At 40.2% G+C, this 19,837-nt stretch overlaps 1 protein-coding gene across 1 annotated transcript in view; it reads left to right on the top strand.

The window, feature by feature from the left end:
• Positions 1-19,837, top strand: part of NSUN7 (NOP2/Sun RNA methyltransferase family member 7) — a 63,358-nt gene that overhangs the window by 29,208 nt on the left and 14,313 nt on the right. The window contains exons 7-11 of the mRNA XM_050947598.1: positions 1,671-1,854; positions 6,108-6,318; positions 7,624-7,767; positions 14,524-14,625; positions 17,337-17,454. Of these exons, the coding sequence (XP_050803555.1) occupies positions 1,671-1,854; positions 6,108-6,318; positions 7,624-7,767; positions 14,524-14,625; positions 17,337-17,454 (759 nt within the window). The remainder of the gene's footprint in view (positions 1-1,670; positions 1,855-6,107; positions 6,319-7,623; positions 7,768-14,523; positions 14,626-17,336; positions 17,455-19,837) is intronic.

Raw genomic sequence — 19,837 nt, 5'->3', positions numbered from 1 at the left:
CTGTAAAATTAACATTTTAGAAATATACATATTAAATTGTATATTGCCCTTCTATGAATTTGTTTTAAAATTTTGCACAGTACAGTATTATCTTGTAAGACATAGGTTTCTTGTAATAAACGTTTGTTTAACAGACCCAATTGACCTAAACATCACACTTCCATCTTCTGTTTTTTTAGCGTACTAGTGATACAGTAATCTTAGGTGCTACTTATAATTGACAAGATACAAGAGGAAAAACATCTTTTCTATTCGTGGGTGAATACCCACTTCGTCGGATGCATGACATGACATGGCATGATGAAGTGGGTATTCACCCATGAAAGTTCATGCTCCAAAGCTTATGCTCCAAAACATCTGTTAGTCTATAAGGTGCCACAGGGTTCTTTGTTGCTTTTACAGATCCAGACTAACACGGCTACCCCCTGATATCTTTTCTATTGTTATTTTTCCAATTTACTTATTCGATGCATTGGACAACACCTTGAGTGTATCTGCACTGTGCTGGAAGGCCGCGTTCCAGTGTGGGTAGTCAGATGTGCTAGCTCTGCTACAGCTATTGCACTAAAAATGAAGATATAGCCAGGGTAGGTGCCTGAAAATGTACTCAGGAGTTCTCCGTGGGTTTTTGCTCAGTGGCTAGCCCAAGCTGATGCCTGTACTACCCTGACTACACTGCTATTTTTAGTATGCTATCTTGAGCAGAGCTAACATATCTGTCTGCATGTGCTCAGAAGCACTCTCCCAGCTGTAGTACAGACAATTCACGCTATTTCCCCTGCATAGTCAGTTTCCCCAGTTTGTTTTTGTGGGTCTTGAACATAGTAACAAAATGGAGAAAAAATATTAAAAGCAGAAATGTTATTTTAAAACCACAAAAATTAGTGGAGGGTTCTGGGAGTGACGTATAGTACATAGAACTACTTTTAATTGATTTTTTAAAAATTGTTTTGCTAGTTGACAGGGTTCCTTTAAATGCCGCTTTATGTATATGTCAGTAAATAATACTAGTTTTAGTATTTATTATAGTACTAAAAGAACTGATAAGATGGATAACTTGACATCACAATCACATCTTGTTTTCCTTACAAGTAATTTCTTCATAACCTTCCTTACCTAAAATGTTCTGTCTTGTCTATTTTAGACTGACAGCTTCAGGGCAGGGAATGTGTCTTAACTCTGAACATGATTCTGCAACTTATACTCGGGTTGAATACATGTTAGTTGACCTGACTAAAGATTGTCATGTTGGGCCCTCTGTTTACGATGTACAGTATAAATTTATGGCACTCTATAAACAATAGTAGATTCAAACATGCAAGATTTTTCTGCATGACACTTAACCTGCATGACTGTACCTTGGGTATTATGAATTACAAATTGCTTAATGTTCATTCGTGCATTACCTTTCCGCAAGACGGTGATTCAGAGACTAGGCAACAAATTCACTGGTGGTATAAATGGATGCAGGTTCATTGTAGTCAGCTGAACTACAACTGTTTACACCAGCAATAAATTTGGTATTGAAATGTCAAATCCTAAGTCTGAGTTCTGTTTTTATGATACTTTTTATGGCAATAATCTAGATTTTCCAAGTGAATTTTTAGTTATTAACATTGTATGTTCAGTGGTCAGGATTACTATGAGTTATGCATGTTATATGTTAACAGCCTTGAAGACATTTACAAAGAATTGAAAAAAGAGGGATTCACAAAAGTTGAATCTGTGTCAGATTTTGAAGGTTATACTTATTGTCTGGACAAGCACTGCCATGATGTACTGGTTTTTCCTGCTTCTCTCAAAGAAGAAATACTTAATTTGGAACTTTTCACAGGTTACAAACTCATCTTACAGGTGAGCTAAATAAGTCTGGAGTGGGTCTCATAATCTGCTGTGCAAACTAAGCTAATGCATTATTGCCTGTTCAGACATTGCATGGTTTTAATTTTTTTTATGACTAAATAACCAGGCACTAGCACTTTCTGCAAACTTCCTAGTGTAAGCAGGGTCTGAATGAACTCTCCCGACATCTGGTGCTGAGCTGGGGGAAAAGACTTCAGGATCAGGCTTTGTTTGTATTAGATATGTCTACTCTGCCTAGGTATGCAGCATGATGGAGCTGCTTTGCCGAAGTATCACTTTTGTCTGGTGTTGGGTTACAGATCGTTTCAGTAATGAGTCAGAGGTAATTAAATGTTATCCTTATTGTGTAAGTAAAGGGCAGCAGAGCTGTAATTAGTTTGCCCTGACTGAGGAGGTCACCCTAAACTGAACCGTATTCTCCAAGCAGGGGGTAGGAATGCCAATCTCAGTGGAAGAGATGGCGGTGGGGACAGGTAGTCCTACTTGGTGGTGTGTACTCTGCCCCAAAAGTCTTAGACACCATTTGACCACCCCCATCTAGTGTTTAAAGGGGGAGCTAATGAGACTCACTTTAGTAATCATTGAACAGAAACAATGATTCTCGAGGTGAATCCCTGAGAAGGTCTAGGGGTTAGGGACAGTGATAAAAGGAAAGACGATACAGGGGGCTGTACTGGCAGTGAGGTTCCGTGCTACCCAGTGAAATCACTAAAGACCTGTGTCAAGTGGTGGAACCTCAGAAGTAGCATTGAGTGTCCAATAATGACAGCATGCAACCAGCACAGCAAAGAAAAGGAGCAGCAGCACAGGGTCAGCAGCAGAGAAAAGCAGTGGATGCAGTGGCAAACAGCCAGTTCCAGAGGCACCAAGTGACCACAGAAACATTGCTCTCTCCTTCCTTTCTGAACACCTCAACAAGCTCTGGGTCTTCACTAACAAAGGACAGCCAACTGTGAATGGGGTGCAGCAGTGGGAGAGAGGAGTGGTGTGTTAAAGAGACATTTGTTTGTCATATTTTCCCACTGCAAGGTAGGAAACTGAGGCAAAGAATACTGCCCAACACACAGTGGGGGCAGGTTATTGCTTATGGCTGCATGCTTTTGAATGGATTTGTGATGTTACTCATAGACTTTAGGGTCAAAAGGGACCAATATGATCATCTAGTCTGACCTCCTGCACAAAGCAGGCCACAGAATCCTACCCATCCACTTCTATAACAAACCCCTAACCTATGTCTGAGTTATTGAAGTCTTCAAATTGTGGTTTGAAGACCTCAAGCTGCAGAGAATCCTCCAGCAAGTGACCCATGCCCCACGCTGCAGAGGAAGGCGAAAAACCTCCAGGGCCTCTGCCAATCTGCCCCGGAGAAAAATTCCTTCCTGACGCCAAATATGGCAGTCAGCTAAACCCTGAGCATATGGGCAAGACTCACCAGCCAGCACTCAGGAAAGAATTCTCTGCAGTAACTCAGATCCCATCCCATCTAACATCCCATCACAGACCACTGGGCCTACTTACCTGCTGATAATCAAAGATCAATTGCCAAAATTAAGCTATCCCATCATACCATCCTTCCATAAATTTATCAAGCTTAGTCTTAAAGCCAGATATGTCTTTTGCCCCCACTACTTCCTTTGGAAGGCTGTTCCAGAACTTCACTCCTCTAACGGTTAGAAACCTTCATCTAATTTCAAGTCTAAACTTCCTAGTGTCCAGTTTACACCCATTTGTTCTTGTGTCTACATTGGTACTAAGCTTAAATAATTCCTCTCCCTCTCTAATATTAATCCCTCTGATATATTTAAAAAGAGCAAGCATATCCCCCCTCAACCTTCTTTTGGTTAGGCTAAAGAAGCCAAGCTCTTTGAGTCTCCTTTCATAAGACAGGTTTTCCATTAGTTGTCCCAAACTAATGCTTGGATCCATTCCCTTTTATTAAAAGTTCTTTTGTTATACACAGACTCAGTGTTTGCGAATTGGGAAGTATTGCCTCTTAGAGGTTTCTGGGGTGATAGTAAGTTTTCCCAAAATACTCGGTGGGGGCTCAAGATGGTTCTGTTTTGTATTGTTAAGAGGAAATGCTAGATATTGAACCTGGCCCTTGTTGCTTCCAATACCATCTGGCAGAAGGATTACACTAGGTATAACAGATAGATACATTTCTTTTTATAGTGAAAGTATTACCATTCTCAACTGCAAATATGACTCCATAGCTCCAATGCAATCAGTATGACGTCTGAGTTGAGATTTTTATTACAAAACTTTTTTAAATAGAGACTATGGATAAAATTTTCAAAAGTAGAAGAGTCCCATATCTAAATGAGACATAGGACTTTTTGTCTTTGACAATAAATAGGATTTAAGCTCCTATGTCACTTAGGCACTTTTCAAAACAAATTCTCTAGTTGATAAATAATGGCATCTTAATGTTTATGACATCTCTACTGCAGTTCCATCCCTAGGCTGAAATAGTGGCCACTCCCCCTCCATGCTGTATGCATAGGGGTTCCTAGCCACTGAAGCTTGAGAAACTCCAGTGGCTTTTCCCCTGGCTTGCCTTCAGCATCACCTCCATGCCAGCCTATTCAAAGCTGATGCAGAGATCCCCACCATAGTACACAAGTGGTGTGAGACCCCTATACAACAGCTCTGCTGCTATCCTGTTCCTACTCTAAATTAGCTTTTTTGTTTGAAATAGCAATAAACACTTTATAAAGTCCACATGACCAGATGAATGTGGGGGACTTTTTCCTTGCTCTCCACAGCACCTAAGGCCTTAGTCCTGAAGACAACATGACCTATAGTCAAGATTTTCAAAAGTGATGAGTGACTTTGAATGCACAGCTTGAGAACCTTGAAAGGGCCACTCACTAGTCAGTTTTGAAAATCTTGGCCCCATATTTGTAAAGGCCCCATATGCATATTAAATAAGACAGCTACAGAATAAGACTGCCCTGTCTAAAGGAGATACTAGCGTTCAATTCTAGTAACAATCTGAGTCCCCTGACACATGATCCTCCTACAACAGTATCCAATAGCATGATCCTATTCTAAATGATTTTATCAGTAAAATAACTCCTACTGGGAAAACCTCATCTTTGTTATTGATATGATGCAGATTAACCAAGTTGTTCAACATCCAGAACAGATCTGCTCATTAAAACTTTGCAGAGGCTATGATGGAGGCAATGAAACTCTTCTTCACCTCCTGCAAAGCTACTGTATAGGTTTATTTAAAATTGTTTGTTGCAGTCAAATTCAGCACAAGACTTGTAACATGTTCTCTGCCTGTGTTCGTTCTAGCTTTATCTATCTATACTAGGTCATCGGTATACTGTAGTGATGTGAGGATTCACCTATGAAAGGGGAAGCTTAGTGGACATTGCACTGATAATCAAGGTTGAAAGAGGATTCTAATATCATCCCAGATCATTGATAAAAGAGGCATATTGGCTGAACAGTACTATTTCCCAGAGTCATCAGAAAACAAGGTTCCATTTGCCTCCGGGGACCTATCAATAAAACAGGTCCTTTTCCACAATAAAAGAGGTATGCCCCAACCTCAAATTGGAAGAGGTAATGGTTGATCTTGATGAGGGTGTGCATCTTTGCCCACCAACCTCTAATTTTGAGATAATCCATTTTTTCTTTTTGGAGATCTTGTGAGGTTTTGCAGTCTCTTTGGGTTCAAATCTGTACAACGAAGCTTTGTTGCCAAGAGCTTATGTTCCTTTCCAATCAAGGTTTACTCCATAGCTCTACCATTTGACTGTGTAAGAGAGAATTTTCCCCCTAGAATTGTGTAAGACAGCCATGTGAACATCCTTGCATTTTTCTTTGTCATTGTAGACTTGATGTAGCAGCCTGACTTCAGGCATTTGAAATGGTTATTGAGTTCCCCCTTGCCAGGGATGACAGACATACCTATCTGTTTCTCCTGTGCCCGCTCACAGCTCAACCTTTTTGTGTGTGTTGGAGTTGGAATGATAATCTATAATTTTTTAAATTTAGAGTCAGTGAGGTTTGTATTTTAGTATTTAAATCTAAGCCATCCCGACTTCATAAAATTTGTTTTTCTTTCCCCACTCATTGATGAGAGGAACTGAACGCACTTGTCTAGTTGGAAAGAGTACAGTAGTTGGAGTAACCAAATTAATCTGAAGCTAAAATTCAACAAACTAAATCTACCAATTATTAATTAGCCATGTTTAATTATTTAACTGGCATCATGTATTATCTTTTAGGATAAGTCTCGAAGCCTTGCTGTACATTCTGTGAAGGCCTTATTGAACATGGATGATGACATCATAGTAGCTCATATGGGTTCACGGTTGACTGCTGCCCACATGTCAGTGTTGTCAAATCAGAGCACATCCAAAGTTTTTGTATGTGGCGTAAAATCGCAGGCAAAGGAAGTTGAACTGAAGGAACTGTTCACACGCATGGCATGTGGAAGTATGTGTTAAGCATTTATTTAATAATACAGTTATTTCCAGACCCCAGGTAATTCTGTCACATTTTAAAGCTTACTCTTTATTTGAGCAAAAATGTTTTAAAAATGTTTCTGGTACAATATGTATTTTAAAAAATCCTTCAGATATTTAAAAATGTCTGTCAGTGTTCTCATTCATGCACCATCATGGCAGGGTTAGGTACATATTTGCATTTTATTTTATTTTTTTGAGGAGTTAAGTCAGAAGTTTCCATGTTCTGTCATAATCCCATGACAAATTCTGTTGCTGTAACTGAAATTAAGAGACAAGTCCAGTAAATCCCACTCTCCACCAATTTATCGAGTATTTTATTTGGCAAATAAGTAGTGAGTCCTTTTTGTGTAGCGAGAGAAAGACTTGTACAAAAAATTCCCAGTTTGTATCCTCAAAGCCTCATTTCACAGCATTCTTCTTGAGGGAGAAGAGGGATAGGACTTTCCTTTTAGAGTCCAGTAACATTACCCCTAGATCACTTGAAAGCTTTGCTGCAATGTGTTGTACTGCCTGTGGTTAGTGTCTTTGCAATCTGCTACTGCTTCTGAGTTCAGGTGCACCTGATATGCTCTGCAATCAAAGCAGGCAACATGAGGAGAGAATTTCCATTCTCTCTTTTGCCTTTCCCCCTCCCTTTGTCCTGATTCTATCCCCTGGTCCACTCGCTGTCCCTGCCTGTCCCCATCTATATCCCTCTGTCCCTTCTTCCAACTCCCTTCTTCCTCCTCTTCTCTCCTACTCTCTCTGTCCATCTCTAGGTCATATTGGTAGTGACCTTGGGGTGTTTTCCCCTTCCTCTGCATCCTGGGTTGCTTGCCAGGGTATACCTCACTTAATCAAGTCCCTGCCATTGCAAGGGCCTTGGGCTTTGGTGTCTCTCAGTCCGTCCCACTCTCTGCCTAAAGTTAAACATAATACTTCAGTCTCCTGAGACCTGTAAATCCTTGGTCTAATTTCAGTTGCTGGGTAGTATTTGTGGCCTGTAGGAGGAAGGCAGCCAGACTAGATGAGCTGGTGGTTTATTCTGGCCTTAAATTATATGACACTGTTTCCTCCAGGGGGCCCATCCAGGGCCTTGTAGAGATAATACAATATGAAAAATCTAGTAAGTGATAAGTAACTGCATTTTAATTATAAGTATTCATATTTTAATGGTAGACACAAACTGTTTTAGGTGAAATTAGCATAATGCCGGTGGGCTTTCTGCTTTATTAGATTAAAATTTTACTGGATTGTTTTCATATTAAGCTTTCAGTGTTTCCTTGTTTCTCAGATATTGAGCTACTACATGAGGATTTTACTGAGATTGAACCAACAGATCAAAGACTGCAAAAGGCTAAAGTTATTCTGCTGCTACCTCGATGCTCAGGATTGGGTGTTAGTAATCCAATAGAATTTATTCTAAATGAACATGAAGGTAATTTTGATACTACAGTATAATTAAACTTAAAGAAAATGAAAACACAATTGGTTAACTTGTTAGTGCTCTGTGGCAGGGACAATTTTTGTTGTTGTTTGTTCGATGCCTAAGACAAGGGTCCCATTTCTTCACTGGAGGCCGCAGGTGCTACAGTGATACAAATAATAGTATTATTCAAATTCTCTTTTTTTAATTTCAGCTAACAAAAATATAGATCCTATGAATAATGCTTTGAATAATCCTACATGTATAATTGCAAAATATCATATAAATACAATGGGATGGTTGTGAAAATTGCAAAGACAGATGAATGCTGATTACTGGAAGTGATAGGGGGACATCTGAAAATTAGGAATTGTGGAATTTTTGAATAGTGGAATTTCAGACAAATCTAATTTGGCACCATAACTTAATTTTGGATAATTAGAGTTCAAGTTTAGCCATGAATTGCAGAGAGTCAGTTTCCCACAACTGTGTTATCTTAGCTGCGCTTCACACTGTCCAAATAAACACCTCTAAAATGTCTCCTAGTATATTTAGTACTTTGATAAATTAGGTAGAACAGCTACTCTATAGCAGTGTGATATTCTCCTAAGATGTATATTTAAGATGTTTTTATTTTGGGTCAAAGTTTTATCCCTAATTATAAGAACATAAGAATGGCCATACTGGGTCAGACCAAAGGTCCATCCAGCCCAGTATCCTGTTTGCTGACAGTGGCCAATGCCAGGTGCCCCAGAGGAAGTGAACCTAACAGGTAATGATCAAATGATCTCTCGCCTGCCATCCATCTCCACTCTCTGACAAACAGAGGCTAGGGACACCTTTCCTTACCCATCCTGGCTAATAGCCATTAGTGGACTTAACCTCCATGAATTTATCTTGTTCTCTTTTAAACCCTGTTATAGTCTTAGCCTTCACGACCTTCTCAGCAAGGAGTTCCACAGGTTGACTGTGCGCTGTGTGAAGAACTTCCTTTTATTTGTTTTAAACCTGCTGTCCATTAATTTCATTTGGTGGCCCCTAGTTCTTATATTATGGGAACAAGTAAATAACTTTTCCTTATTCACTTTCTCCACATCACTCATGATTTTATATACCTCTATCATACCCCCCCTTAGTCTTGTCTTTTCCAAGCTGAAAAGTTCTAGCCTTTTTAATCTCTCCTCATATGGGACCCGTTCCAACCCCTAATCATTTTAGTTGCCCTTCTCTGAACCTTTTCTAATGCAGTATATCTTTTTTGAGATGAGAAGACCACATCTGTACGCATTATTCAAGATGTGGGTGTACCATGGATTTATGTAAGGGCAATAAGATATTCTCTGTCTTATTCTCTGTCCCTTTTTTAACGATTCCTATTTTTGACTGCTGCCTCACACTGCATGGACGTCTTCAGAGAACTATCCACGATGACTCGAAGATCTAGGGTGACCAGATGTCCTGATTTTATAGGGACAGTCCCAATTTTTGGATCTTTTTCTTATATAGGCTTCTATTACCCCCTACACCCGTCCTGATTTTTCACATTTGCTGTCTGGTCACCCTACCAAGATATCTTTCATGAAACATAATTAGACATTATGAAACATTAGAAACATAATTACTTTTAATATCCTGATTTTGTTTCAGTATCAATCTTGTTGTTTTACAATAATATATATACAGCATGTGACACACAATTTTCACTTCGGGGTCAATAATATACTCATCCCTATTATTAGAAAAATAAGGGGAATATCAGACTGTTACTGTGGTCACCACTGTCACAGAACTGTGAATTTTGACATTTATATGGACCCAGTTTGTTTTGATCTAGTCCTCTTTGAAAGGAAACTAGATCAAAGCAAACTGTTGATGCAGGGTGGCAGGTTCCACATGAACAGTTCATTAATTGTCTTTGATCAGCTGCATACTCCTCCTCCCCATCGCCCCTTCACTCCTGTCTGCCTTTTGCCCTTGCCTACCTGTTCCTCCTCCAGACTTCTGCACCCACCCAACCAACCCTAGCTTCACTGCTGCATTTAAAACACCATCTGCCACCCCAGCCTTGTGTCTCCAACTTCCACTCTGAGTCCCCCCACCCCACAGAGCCCCCTCTCCCCAGTGCGGAGCTCCTAGAAGGGGGCAGGGCTTTGTCTTTGTCCCCTCCCCCAATACCCTGTCATGACAGCTCCTGTTCTCTGCCCTCTTTCCCTAGCTCCCCTGATCCCTTACTCCCTCACCTGCTGCCCTGGCTTAGCCCTTCACTGGCAGATCGTAGGCTCTGACATCCCACTGTAGAGAAGGTCCTTCATCCAGTCAGAAAGTGAAGGGCAGCACCCAGTTGCTTGGCACATCCTAACCATTCCTTCTCCAGCAATATGCTGGGGAGAGAGAAGGGAGAGGCGGATTGGCAAAGCTGGTGAAAGAGAAGGGTTGAGGATCAGGCAAGGTGGGGGTAGAAGGGACTGGGATGCAGAGGGCCCAGGAAGCTGCAAGGGGGAAAGAAGGCAGAGAATGAAAGCTGTCACTGCAGGGAACCTGGGGGATGAAGGGGGCATACACCCAGCCCTGCCTCTCCTAGGAGCTCTGCACTGGGAAGAGGGGTCTGTGCGGTGTGGGGGGAGTCAGAGTGGAAGTGCACCCCCCCCAGTCCCCATATAATTTGAGCACTGATTAACAGTTTGTTTGCTTTGATCTAATCTGGTTTCAAAGAGGACTAGATCAAAACAAACTAATGAACTGTGACTGTGCAGCAGCAGTGTCCACAAGGTTGCCATCCACTAAAGATAGGACAAGAAGTAATGGGCTTACTCTATGGCCTGGTCTACACTACGCGTTTAAACCAATTTAGGAGCGTTAAACCGATTTAACGCTGCACCCGTCCATACAACGAGGCCCTTTATATTGATATAAAGGGCTCTTTAAGCCGCTTTCTGTACTCCTCCCCGACGAGAGGAGTAATGCTGAAATCAGTATTACCATATCGGATTAGGGTTAGTGTGGCCGCAAATAGACGGTATTGGCCTCCGGGTGGTATCCCACAGTGCACCATTGTGACTGCTCTAGACAGCAATCTGAACTCGGATGCAGTGGCTAGGTAGATAGGAAAAGCCCCGCGAACTTTTGAATTTCATTTCCTGTTTGCCCAGCGTGGAGCTCTGATCAGCACGGGTGGCAATGCAGTCCCAAATCCAAAAAGAGCTCCAGCATGGACCATACGGGAGATACTGGATCTGACCGCTGTATGGGGAGAGAAATCTGTTCTATCAGAGCTCCGTTACAGAAGACGGAATAACAAAGCATTTGAAAAAAATCTCCAGGCTATGATACAGAGTCCACAGCACAGTGCTGCGAGACAAGCGTAACGGAAAGCCAAAGAATCAAATGGACGCTCATGGAGGGAGGGGGTACTGAGGACTCCAGCTATCCCACAGTCCCCAGCAGTCTCCGAAAAGTATTTGCATTCTTGGCTGAGCTCCCAATGCCTGTAGGGTCAAACACATTGTCCGGGGTGGTTCAGGGTATAGCTCGTTAATTTATCCCCCCTCCCCCCTATGAAAGAAAAGGGAAAAAAATCTTTTCTTGACTTTTTTTCAGTGTCACCCTATGTCTACTGCATGCTGCTGGTAGACGCGATGCTGCGGCAGTGAACAGCAGTATCCCCTCCCCGATGGCAGACGGTACAATATGACTGCTATCCGTCGTCATCATCAGCCCATGAGTGCTCCTGGCTGGCCTCAGGTGAGGCTGGCCGGGGACACCTGGGTAAAAATAGGAATGACTCCCGGTCATTCCCAGTAGATGGTACAGAACGGCTGGTAACCGTCTTCATCATAGCAACTGGGGGCTGAGCTCCATCAGCCCCCTCCTTTCATGTGTAAAGAAAAGATTCTGTACTGCCTGGACTATCATAGCAGCGGGATGCTGGGCTCCTCTCCCCTGCACCGTTTAATGTCCTGCTTGGACTATCATAGCAGCTGGAGGCTGCCTCCCCCTCATTTAATCTCACTAACAAGTCAGTGTTTCTTATTCCTGCATTCTTTATTACTTCATCACACAAATGGGAGGACACTGCAGTGGTAGCCCAGGAGGGTTAGGGGAGCAGGGAAACAACGGGTGGGGTTGTTGCAGGGGCACCCCCTAGCATGGCATGTAGCTCATCATTTCTGCGGGATCTGACACAGAGCGGCTGTGCTCTTTGGATCTCTGGTACACTGGTTCTCTTGTATACTTGCACCATATTCTAGGCAGGACTGACTCTATTTTTAGATACCATAAAGGAGAGATTGACTCAAGGAGTCATTCCCATTTTTGTCTTTGTGCCCCTGGTCGACCTCAGCCAGGGACTGGTTTATGTAAAAATCGGAATAATCCTGTAGTGTAGGCATACCCTATATCAAGAGAGATTTAGGTTAGATATTAGGAAAACCTTTCTAACTACAGTATAAGGTAGGTAAGCTCTGGAATAGGCTTTCAAGAGAGATTGTGGGGTCCCAATCATTGGAAGCTTTTAAAAACAAGTTGGACAAACACCTGTCAGAAGTGGTCTAGGTTTACTTGGTCCTGCCACAGCTCAGAGTGCTGCACTTGATGACTTCTCAAGGTCCCTTCCAGCCCTACATTTCTGTGAGTCTATGACCATAGCAGGAAATTACCTATTTTTTTACTGTGACTGTGCTTTGACAAAATCGTATCCCTATTTATTGAGGACATGGACATGAAAATGAAATGTATTTTCTTAAGAGTCCAGCTGATACTGCACTTACGACATTCATCTTTGTTTATTATATCAAAATTGACTACCATTAAAACAGTTGTAAAAGGCAGTTTACAACTTGTGAGATCAGCAGAAGGGCTGAATGAATAATTGATATTTTTTTGGTTCAGGGGCCAAACCAAAAAAAAAAAATTTAGTTTAGTTTCAAACTGAAACTGAACCAACCCCCCCCACTGAAACTCAAAACATAAACTTTGTTTAAGTTGAACGTTTTGAATGTCAATTCATAACGACATTTTCTAAATGAAATGTCAAAACGTTTAATTTGAAAATGTTGAAACAAAATGTTCTGATATTTTTGAAAAAATTTTTTGGCAGAAACTATTTGCCGAATTTGACTTGAATTTGCAAATAGTTTCAGTGTCCTGAAAAATGCATTTGTTGGCAAATTTACTATTCACTGAATTTTTTTTTCCTAGTATAAACCAGCAGAAGGGGAAAAAAAAACTTTTAAATGAAACAGGAAACTATTAATTACATGCCCATCCTAATAAAAAAAAGGCTATGAGAAATAAAGGAAAACCTGATTGAACAATACTGTATTTAAACAGAATCTGGGTTTTTTGAGGTACTTATATTACTCATCAGATGGAATCAGCTAATATTTAAATTTGGACCTTATTCTGACAGACTACATGAAGTACCTAACTTTTAACATTTAGGTTGTGATAAAAATAAAGGCTAAGAAACTGAGTATAATGTGTGAAGTGCTGCTGACAGATGAAGTTGCTGACATTTTTCAAACCATGTCTTCTCTCATCTGCACTTCGCAACTAGCGAGGTCCTTTCTCCTCCGATTCTTCCTTCCAGTGGGAGAGTTCTTCATATTCCCCATTCAGTGGGGAATTACTAGCTTATTCATTACTAATACTTATTGAAAGGAGACAGGGAACTAAGGAGTCAAAATTAATAAAATTTGATATTAAATATCTCCTAGCAGAAGTGAGAGTTAAAACTTGCTTATGGGACGAGGAGGAATAGAAAAGAAGCCTAGAAGGGATGTAGCCACATTTCAGTATAAGAGAGTGTTTTCTGTTTCTGTTAGCTCGATGATAACCATTTTGTGGGATATGAAACCTTCAACCTTGAGTTTACTTAGCTGAGGTTATTACTTCAGACAGGGAGCAATTTCTGATTTAAATATACCCTAATTTTTGTCTGTGGGTTTGGATTTTGTTTCAATTTATTTTCAATTTTTTACTTTTCATAATGTGTATGTCACAATATGTCACTACATTTTTGACAAAACAAAATGTGGTGCTACTTTGATTAAAGAATTTCATTATTTTTTCAGACTTTTTGGTTCAGGGCCAATCATTGTTGCTCAAGATCCCTTTTCAGTGGGAGTGTGCTCAGTGTTTTGCAGGACTTGATATATACTGAGAGAGACATTTAACTGGAGAAGCCAAACTACCAAAAAGATTTTTGCTTAGTTCTAATTTGCATTTGAAAATTCAAGATGTCCAAGAAGGAAACAAGCATTGTGGTAATGCTCTTGATGACACTACAGGATTCAGAGACCGGTTAGAAATCTCTAAGAATAGTTTCAAATTAATTAAATAGATTTATGAAGTTGAACATTATTCTAATTGAGCGGTCACTGTATGTTGTCTATTTCACAAAATAAATGTCACAAATAAAACTCTTATTTCAAGATTTAAGATACTGTCAAGCATTTCATTTTCAGTTAACCATATCCCCTTATGGACTTAAGTGATTTAAGTGGATTTATTGTACAAAAACTTCTTTAAATACTGAGAAATAACATAGGTAGTAACGTTTTAAATATAAACTGAATAAATAGGAGGGAAAAAGTAATCATATAGGCACCCTTGCATTTTGCAGTTCATGTGATCTGTTTTCACCACATCAACAGTAATCAGGTCTGTTAATAGAGAATCTTCAGTGAAAACAAATTGATTATAAAATACAGACATGAGTTTTAAATGTAAAAATGAATTTGGCTATTGTTTTAATAACTTTACATTCAGATGCAGGATTGCTGAGAGACCTTTCTCAAGGATCTGTAGCTGAAAATAAACTCCATATTCTTGCTGAGAGGCAACGTCAGGAGTTAATGCATGCAATGCGATGTAAGTCTGTTTTCTCTCAAGTTTGCGAAAAAGTGACCATAATTTGATGCAGTGTATAAAAAAAAAAAGGCATTGCTTACTTTAAATCAGTGTTTCTCAAACTGGGGTCGCTGCTTGTGTAGGGAAAGCGCCTGGCAGGCCGAGCCGGTTAGTTTACCTGCTCCGTCCGCAGGTCCAGCCGACTGCAGCTCCAATGGCCATGGTTTGCTGCTGCAGGCCAATGGGAGCTACTGGAAGCGGCGGCCAGTATGTCCATCAGCCCGCAGCCAGTAAGATTAGAATCCTTCCCCTGTTACTAGCTGCAGTGGTAAAGTGATATATAATTATAGGGTAAAATTTTCAAAAGCACTTAATTCCCTTTGACTTTCAGTGGGACTTAAATGCTTTTGAAAATGTTACTTGTAATAACGAAAGTAGAAAATAAAAATGAAGTTTGTGGACAAAGTCCCAGATCTTGAGAAGTATTTTGGCATCTAACGCCCATTGAAATCAATGTGACTTAGGTGGCTCAAATACCTTTGAGGATCTGGGCCAAACAATCAAGAGTAACTAAAAAAAGCTCGTAAATTGGTAAACAGAAGCATTTGTTGTACATGGGTGACTTTGGAAGGGTAGCAGTTTACGGCTTCCCCACAGTAGTATGGCAATCCTATAGATACTTAGGCATGGAAATAACTTTTTAAGTACAATGAGACTAACTAGTCATGTGAGGAAAGTTACATGCATGTAGAAGTGTTTGCAGGATCAGGCTATTATTGCATGCACAGAGTAAAGAGGGCACTGTAGACCCTAAGGATATGGAAATATTCAAACTAAGGAAAAATAGCCAAAACATTATTTAGTTGGAGGGAAAGTCTCGGGCAGCAGAAAGAACCCTAGAGATGAACTTCAGGGCAGGAACCATGTTTTTGTTCTTTATTCATACTGTGCATGGCACAATGGGTCCGTGGCCATGACTAAGGCCTGTGCTACAGGGATTATAGCAGCATAGCTGCAGGGCCGTGACTAAGCCAGCATAACCCTGTAGTGTTAGATGCAGCCTATGAGGAGGGAAGGGGTTTTTCTGTTGATGTAGGAACACAACCTCCCCATTTGATGGTCGCTAAGTCAATGGAATTATTCTTCCATCGATCTAACTGTGTTTACACCAGGGGTTAGGTCAGCATAGCAATGGTGCTCTGGAGTGTAGCTTTTTTCACACCCCTGAGCACTGTAGTTATGTCCACCTAAACTGTAAATGTAGCCTGGGCATAGGGCTCCTAGGTTCTGTGGTAGTGCAAATAAAAAACAGCAATAATTAACCACACATTAATAATGCATTTGAAATGTGATACAGCAGCCATGGTTTTTGTGGTATACGTGCCAAGACATTGCATGTCTGTTTCTGTTTGTTGCTCTGGTGCAAGAGCACCTGAAAGAGACTTCAGTTCATGGGATCTATAATGCCCAGAAACATGAATTGGAGGTTCAGAGAAGAGAAACAAAGAGTGTGGAGAGAGATTCATGTGGAACAACGTAGAAGAACTAAGTATGTGCAGTTTGTCCAGTGTGGTGGCTAAGGAAGAACTAAGGCCCAAATCCTGGTACCTGCTCCAGCTGCTTTGTGCTAATCTGGCAGCAGAAAGATGACCATTGACAAAGATTTGCCTAGACAGCCAAGGATTTCTCAAAGTGGCATAGGGTCATTCTAGCACTATGTGCACTGCTATCCCTTCTTGTCCCCGTGGCAAGAGGCATGAACAGGGGATCTCTATGCTCTAGTGTTCCCCAGAATAGCCTTTAGGGGTGCTGATAGCAAGCCCATAGTGTGACAGCTTTGAAGCTACAGTCGTCATGTTGGGAACTTGCCTGGAAGCTTAGTCATGGCCCCAAGATTGGGAAAGCTGTAAAAAAGGGGATTACAATAGATCCTCAGAATTACAATCACCAGAGTTACCAACTGACTGGTCAGCCACACACCTCATTTGGAACCAATCAGACAGCAGAGCCTCCCCTCCCAAAAAAAGCAAATACTGTACAGTAAGTACAGTGCTGTTAAATGTAAACTACTAAAAAAATGGAAAGTAATTTTTTTTGACAAGGTAAGGAAACTGTTTCTGTGCTTGTTTTATTTAAATTAAGGTGGTTAAAAGCAGCATTTTTCTTCTGCACAGTAAAGTTTCAAAGATGTATTAAGTCAATGTTCAGTTGTAAATTTTTGAGAGAACAGCCATAACATTTTGTTCAGAGTTACGAACAACCTCCATTCCCAAAGTGTTCATAACTCTGAGGTTCTACTGTAATTCCCTCTTTGATCTATCCCATTTCCCCATCACCCTTCTGTTCTTAGCAGCATGAGTACAGCTCACACAGGCCTGGATTTGTGTCTAAGTCTGCAAATATTTGAAATACAGTTAAATAAAAAAGCACCGGAGAGAAATTATTTAGGTTGGCACATGTGGGTTTTTGAACTACATTGGACAGATTACTAGAAATATACTAACTTGCATGAGGGGAGAGAGATGGAAAAGATGATTTAATATCTTCTATAATCTGATCATTCATTGAATATTTCTGCATGTTGTTCACTATTCATTTGATAACTTTCCAATGACTTTGGTAACAACTGAAACAGAAGTATGTTTTAAAATATTGTATATTTTTGAATTTTAAACTGCTTTCCTTATTCCAAAAATGGTAAACGAGAAAAATGTTTTGTTGCATGTTTATAGTTAATAAAGCACAAGCCATTGTCTACTGCACTTGTTCAGTTTATCCAGAAGAAAATGAAGCAGTAGTGAACAAAGCACTGGAATCTGGAGTGGAAGGAAGTAAAGTACAGCCTTATAGGTAAGGAATAAATAGTCCTTTCTGAGGAAGACTAAAAAACATAGAAAGGCATTTGATACATTTTTCCATTTTTAACTTTCCTCAGTTGTGTTGGCTGAGCATTTACCAGAGATGTCTCTTATAAAAATTATTTCTTAAATCAGAATGATGAATAATTTAAGTAAAAGTGGCTTCTGCTGTCTTTTCTCTCCCAGAATCATAAATAATATAACTCTATCTGTTCTCTAAAAGTAAGCATTTCAATTTATGTGGTAGTCACGTTTAATGAACTTGTATCTTAGCTAGGAAGCCAAGTTGATTTTATCTTCCAGGATGTCCATTTCAAAATATAGGACCCAGTTGTCTGGTCTGCTTCTATGAGTCTGGGAAGCAATCAGGCTTCTGCAGATGTCCTGAGATCCCCAAAACTCATAAGACTCCTGTAGGCTTAGAGAGCTGATTTCCTTTTCCTGTCTCAATGACATAGTGAGACACTCCAACTCCTGCTCCCGGATAGGATGATTCAAAAGAAAACAATCTAAATTCTATCCCCTGCATAGGTGAGATGTGAACACATACAGTATACTAGTTAAAATGTAGTAGTTGTGAATTAAACCATTTTTCTATTTTGTGTATTGGAAATCAGCTTCAGAGCATGGTTTCAAACATATCCTTACTTTTACTCCAGCAAATCTATTACAGACCTTGTTAGACATTCTAATGTTGTATTCTACCTTATTCTATATGGTGTCCAATGAAAAGGACTAGATCTGCTGACAAGAGTTGTCCTTGGTTTAATCCCAAAGTTGTGTGTTGTATGGATTGCCTAACACCAGTTTAGAGGTGAGACCAGGAAAAGTGTCAAATACGCAATTTAGTAGATTTGTCTTTTTAGTAATCCAAAAAGTTGGCAAAAAATTGTACAATTTCTTATTTACACTTAGACCAGTGTTAGCCATATTTTAGGTAGGATTTTTACTCCTCAGAATCATGCTTCTATCCTAAACCATGACCTCTCAATTCCCCTTGCATCATGGCAGTGTTTAATATTTTTCTTCCACCTGCCTTTCCTTTTGGTGATGTGGAAGTGCAAAGTGTGCTGCTCCCAGATTGCTGATCTGATTGCACAGTGCCTCTCTGATCAGCATTCTGACAGGGTGGGAAGTAGAGTATTACTGGAATGGAAATGATGTGGTACTGGACTGGTCATATAGGAGTTTGGTTTTCTCACTATCAGCAGGAGCAGGGAGAAAACTAGGTTTTGGACTTGTCAGACAGTAACTAGAAGATCAAACAGCAAAGAAAAAATAGCTTAACACCACAAAGCAATTATTTTTAAAAAAATGAGAGTTGCTATCAGTGTGTAAAGTCATCCAAGTTACACAGGTTCAAACCTTGCTGTCTTTGGAAAAAATGCCCAGTTTCCAGATATGCATGCAAACTCTTAATTTAGGATTTTTCTTGTTACCTCAACCCTAATGTGGGCTTTAGATATTGCTGCAGTCAATGCTCAGAAGTTGTACTGACGTTTATTTCACATGTAGTATTTTACTTTGTTTACATAGCACCTAAAGCATACAAAAGGATTGCAAAGCCCTTCGCAAGCCAAAAACACTTTTGGCACCTCTCTAATTCACTGCACTGGAATTGAGATTAGAGATAATCATATGTGTACCTTGCTGCACAGAAGTGTGGAAGGAGAAGTTTTGGCCAAGGATGTTGGGGCAAGTCTCCACTTAAGTGTCTTGGGATCTTTAATGTCCATACATAGGTTAGAGGACCTGTGTTTTAAAGTCTTATCTGAGACTCTCCATAAAAAAATGTCATGAAACTCTAAGAAGGATGCCAGTTTCAGTAAGCTCTCCTGGATTTTGGAGCTGTTTTTCCAAGGAGTCCAGGTATTTCAAATGGAGGTTTATAAAACAAACCATCCTTTCCAGCTACCATAATTGTTAAAAAGATTTCAGTACCCACTTGTGGATTGAAGGAGTAAATCACAATACAGAAATGTAAACAATTACAGTAATTTTTGTTTTGTATATAAATGCAAATACAAAATTTGCCCTTGGAGAAGAGGCAGGGGATGTTACTTTGCCAGAGGCGAATGAAAGTGCTGCCATATTTCCACCCTTGATTATCTAGGCACCCTCCAAGAGCCTTTCTACAGTGGCAGTACATATAGTGTTAGAAAACACGTTAAGTAGCAAAATGTACTGTAATACTTAGGATTCAGTTTGGACAGGCCTATAGTGATTGAAACTGTTAGCTTGTTGTAGCCAACCCTAGCGCAGATGACTTTAAATACAGCCATCCTTGTCTGAGTATTTTACAACATATTATGACATGTTAGAACACGATACATTTTCCCATTGTAAAAATGTCCCTGGTGAAAGGGAGGCCTTAT

Source organism: Gopherus flavomarginatus, chromosome 3, assembly GCF_025201925.1.
Source record: "Gopherus flavomarginatus isolate rGopFla2 chromosome 3, rGopFla2.mat.asm, whole genome shotgun sequence".
Classification (NCBI taxonomy): Eukaryota; Metazoa; Chordata; order Testudines; family Testudinidae; genus Gopherus; species Gopherus flavomarginatus.
This window is presented reverse-complemented; position numbering and strand designations above follow the sequence as displayed.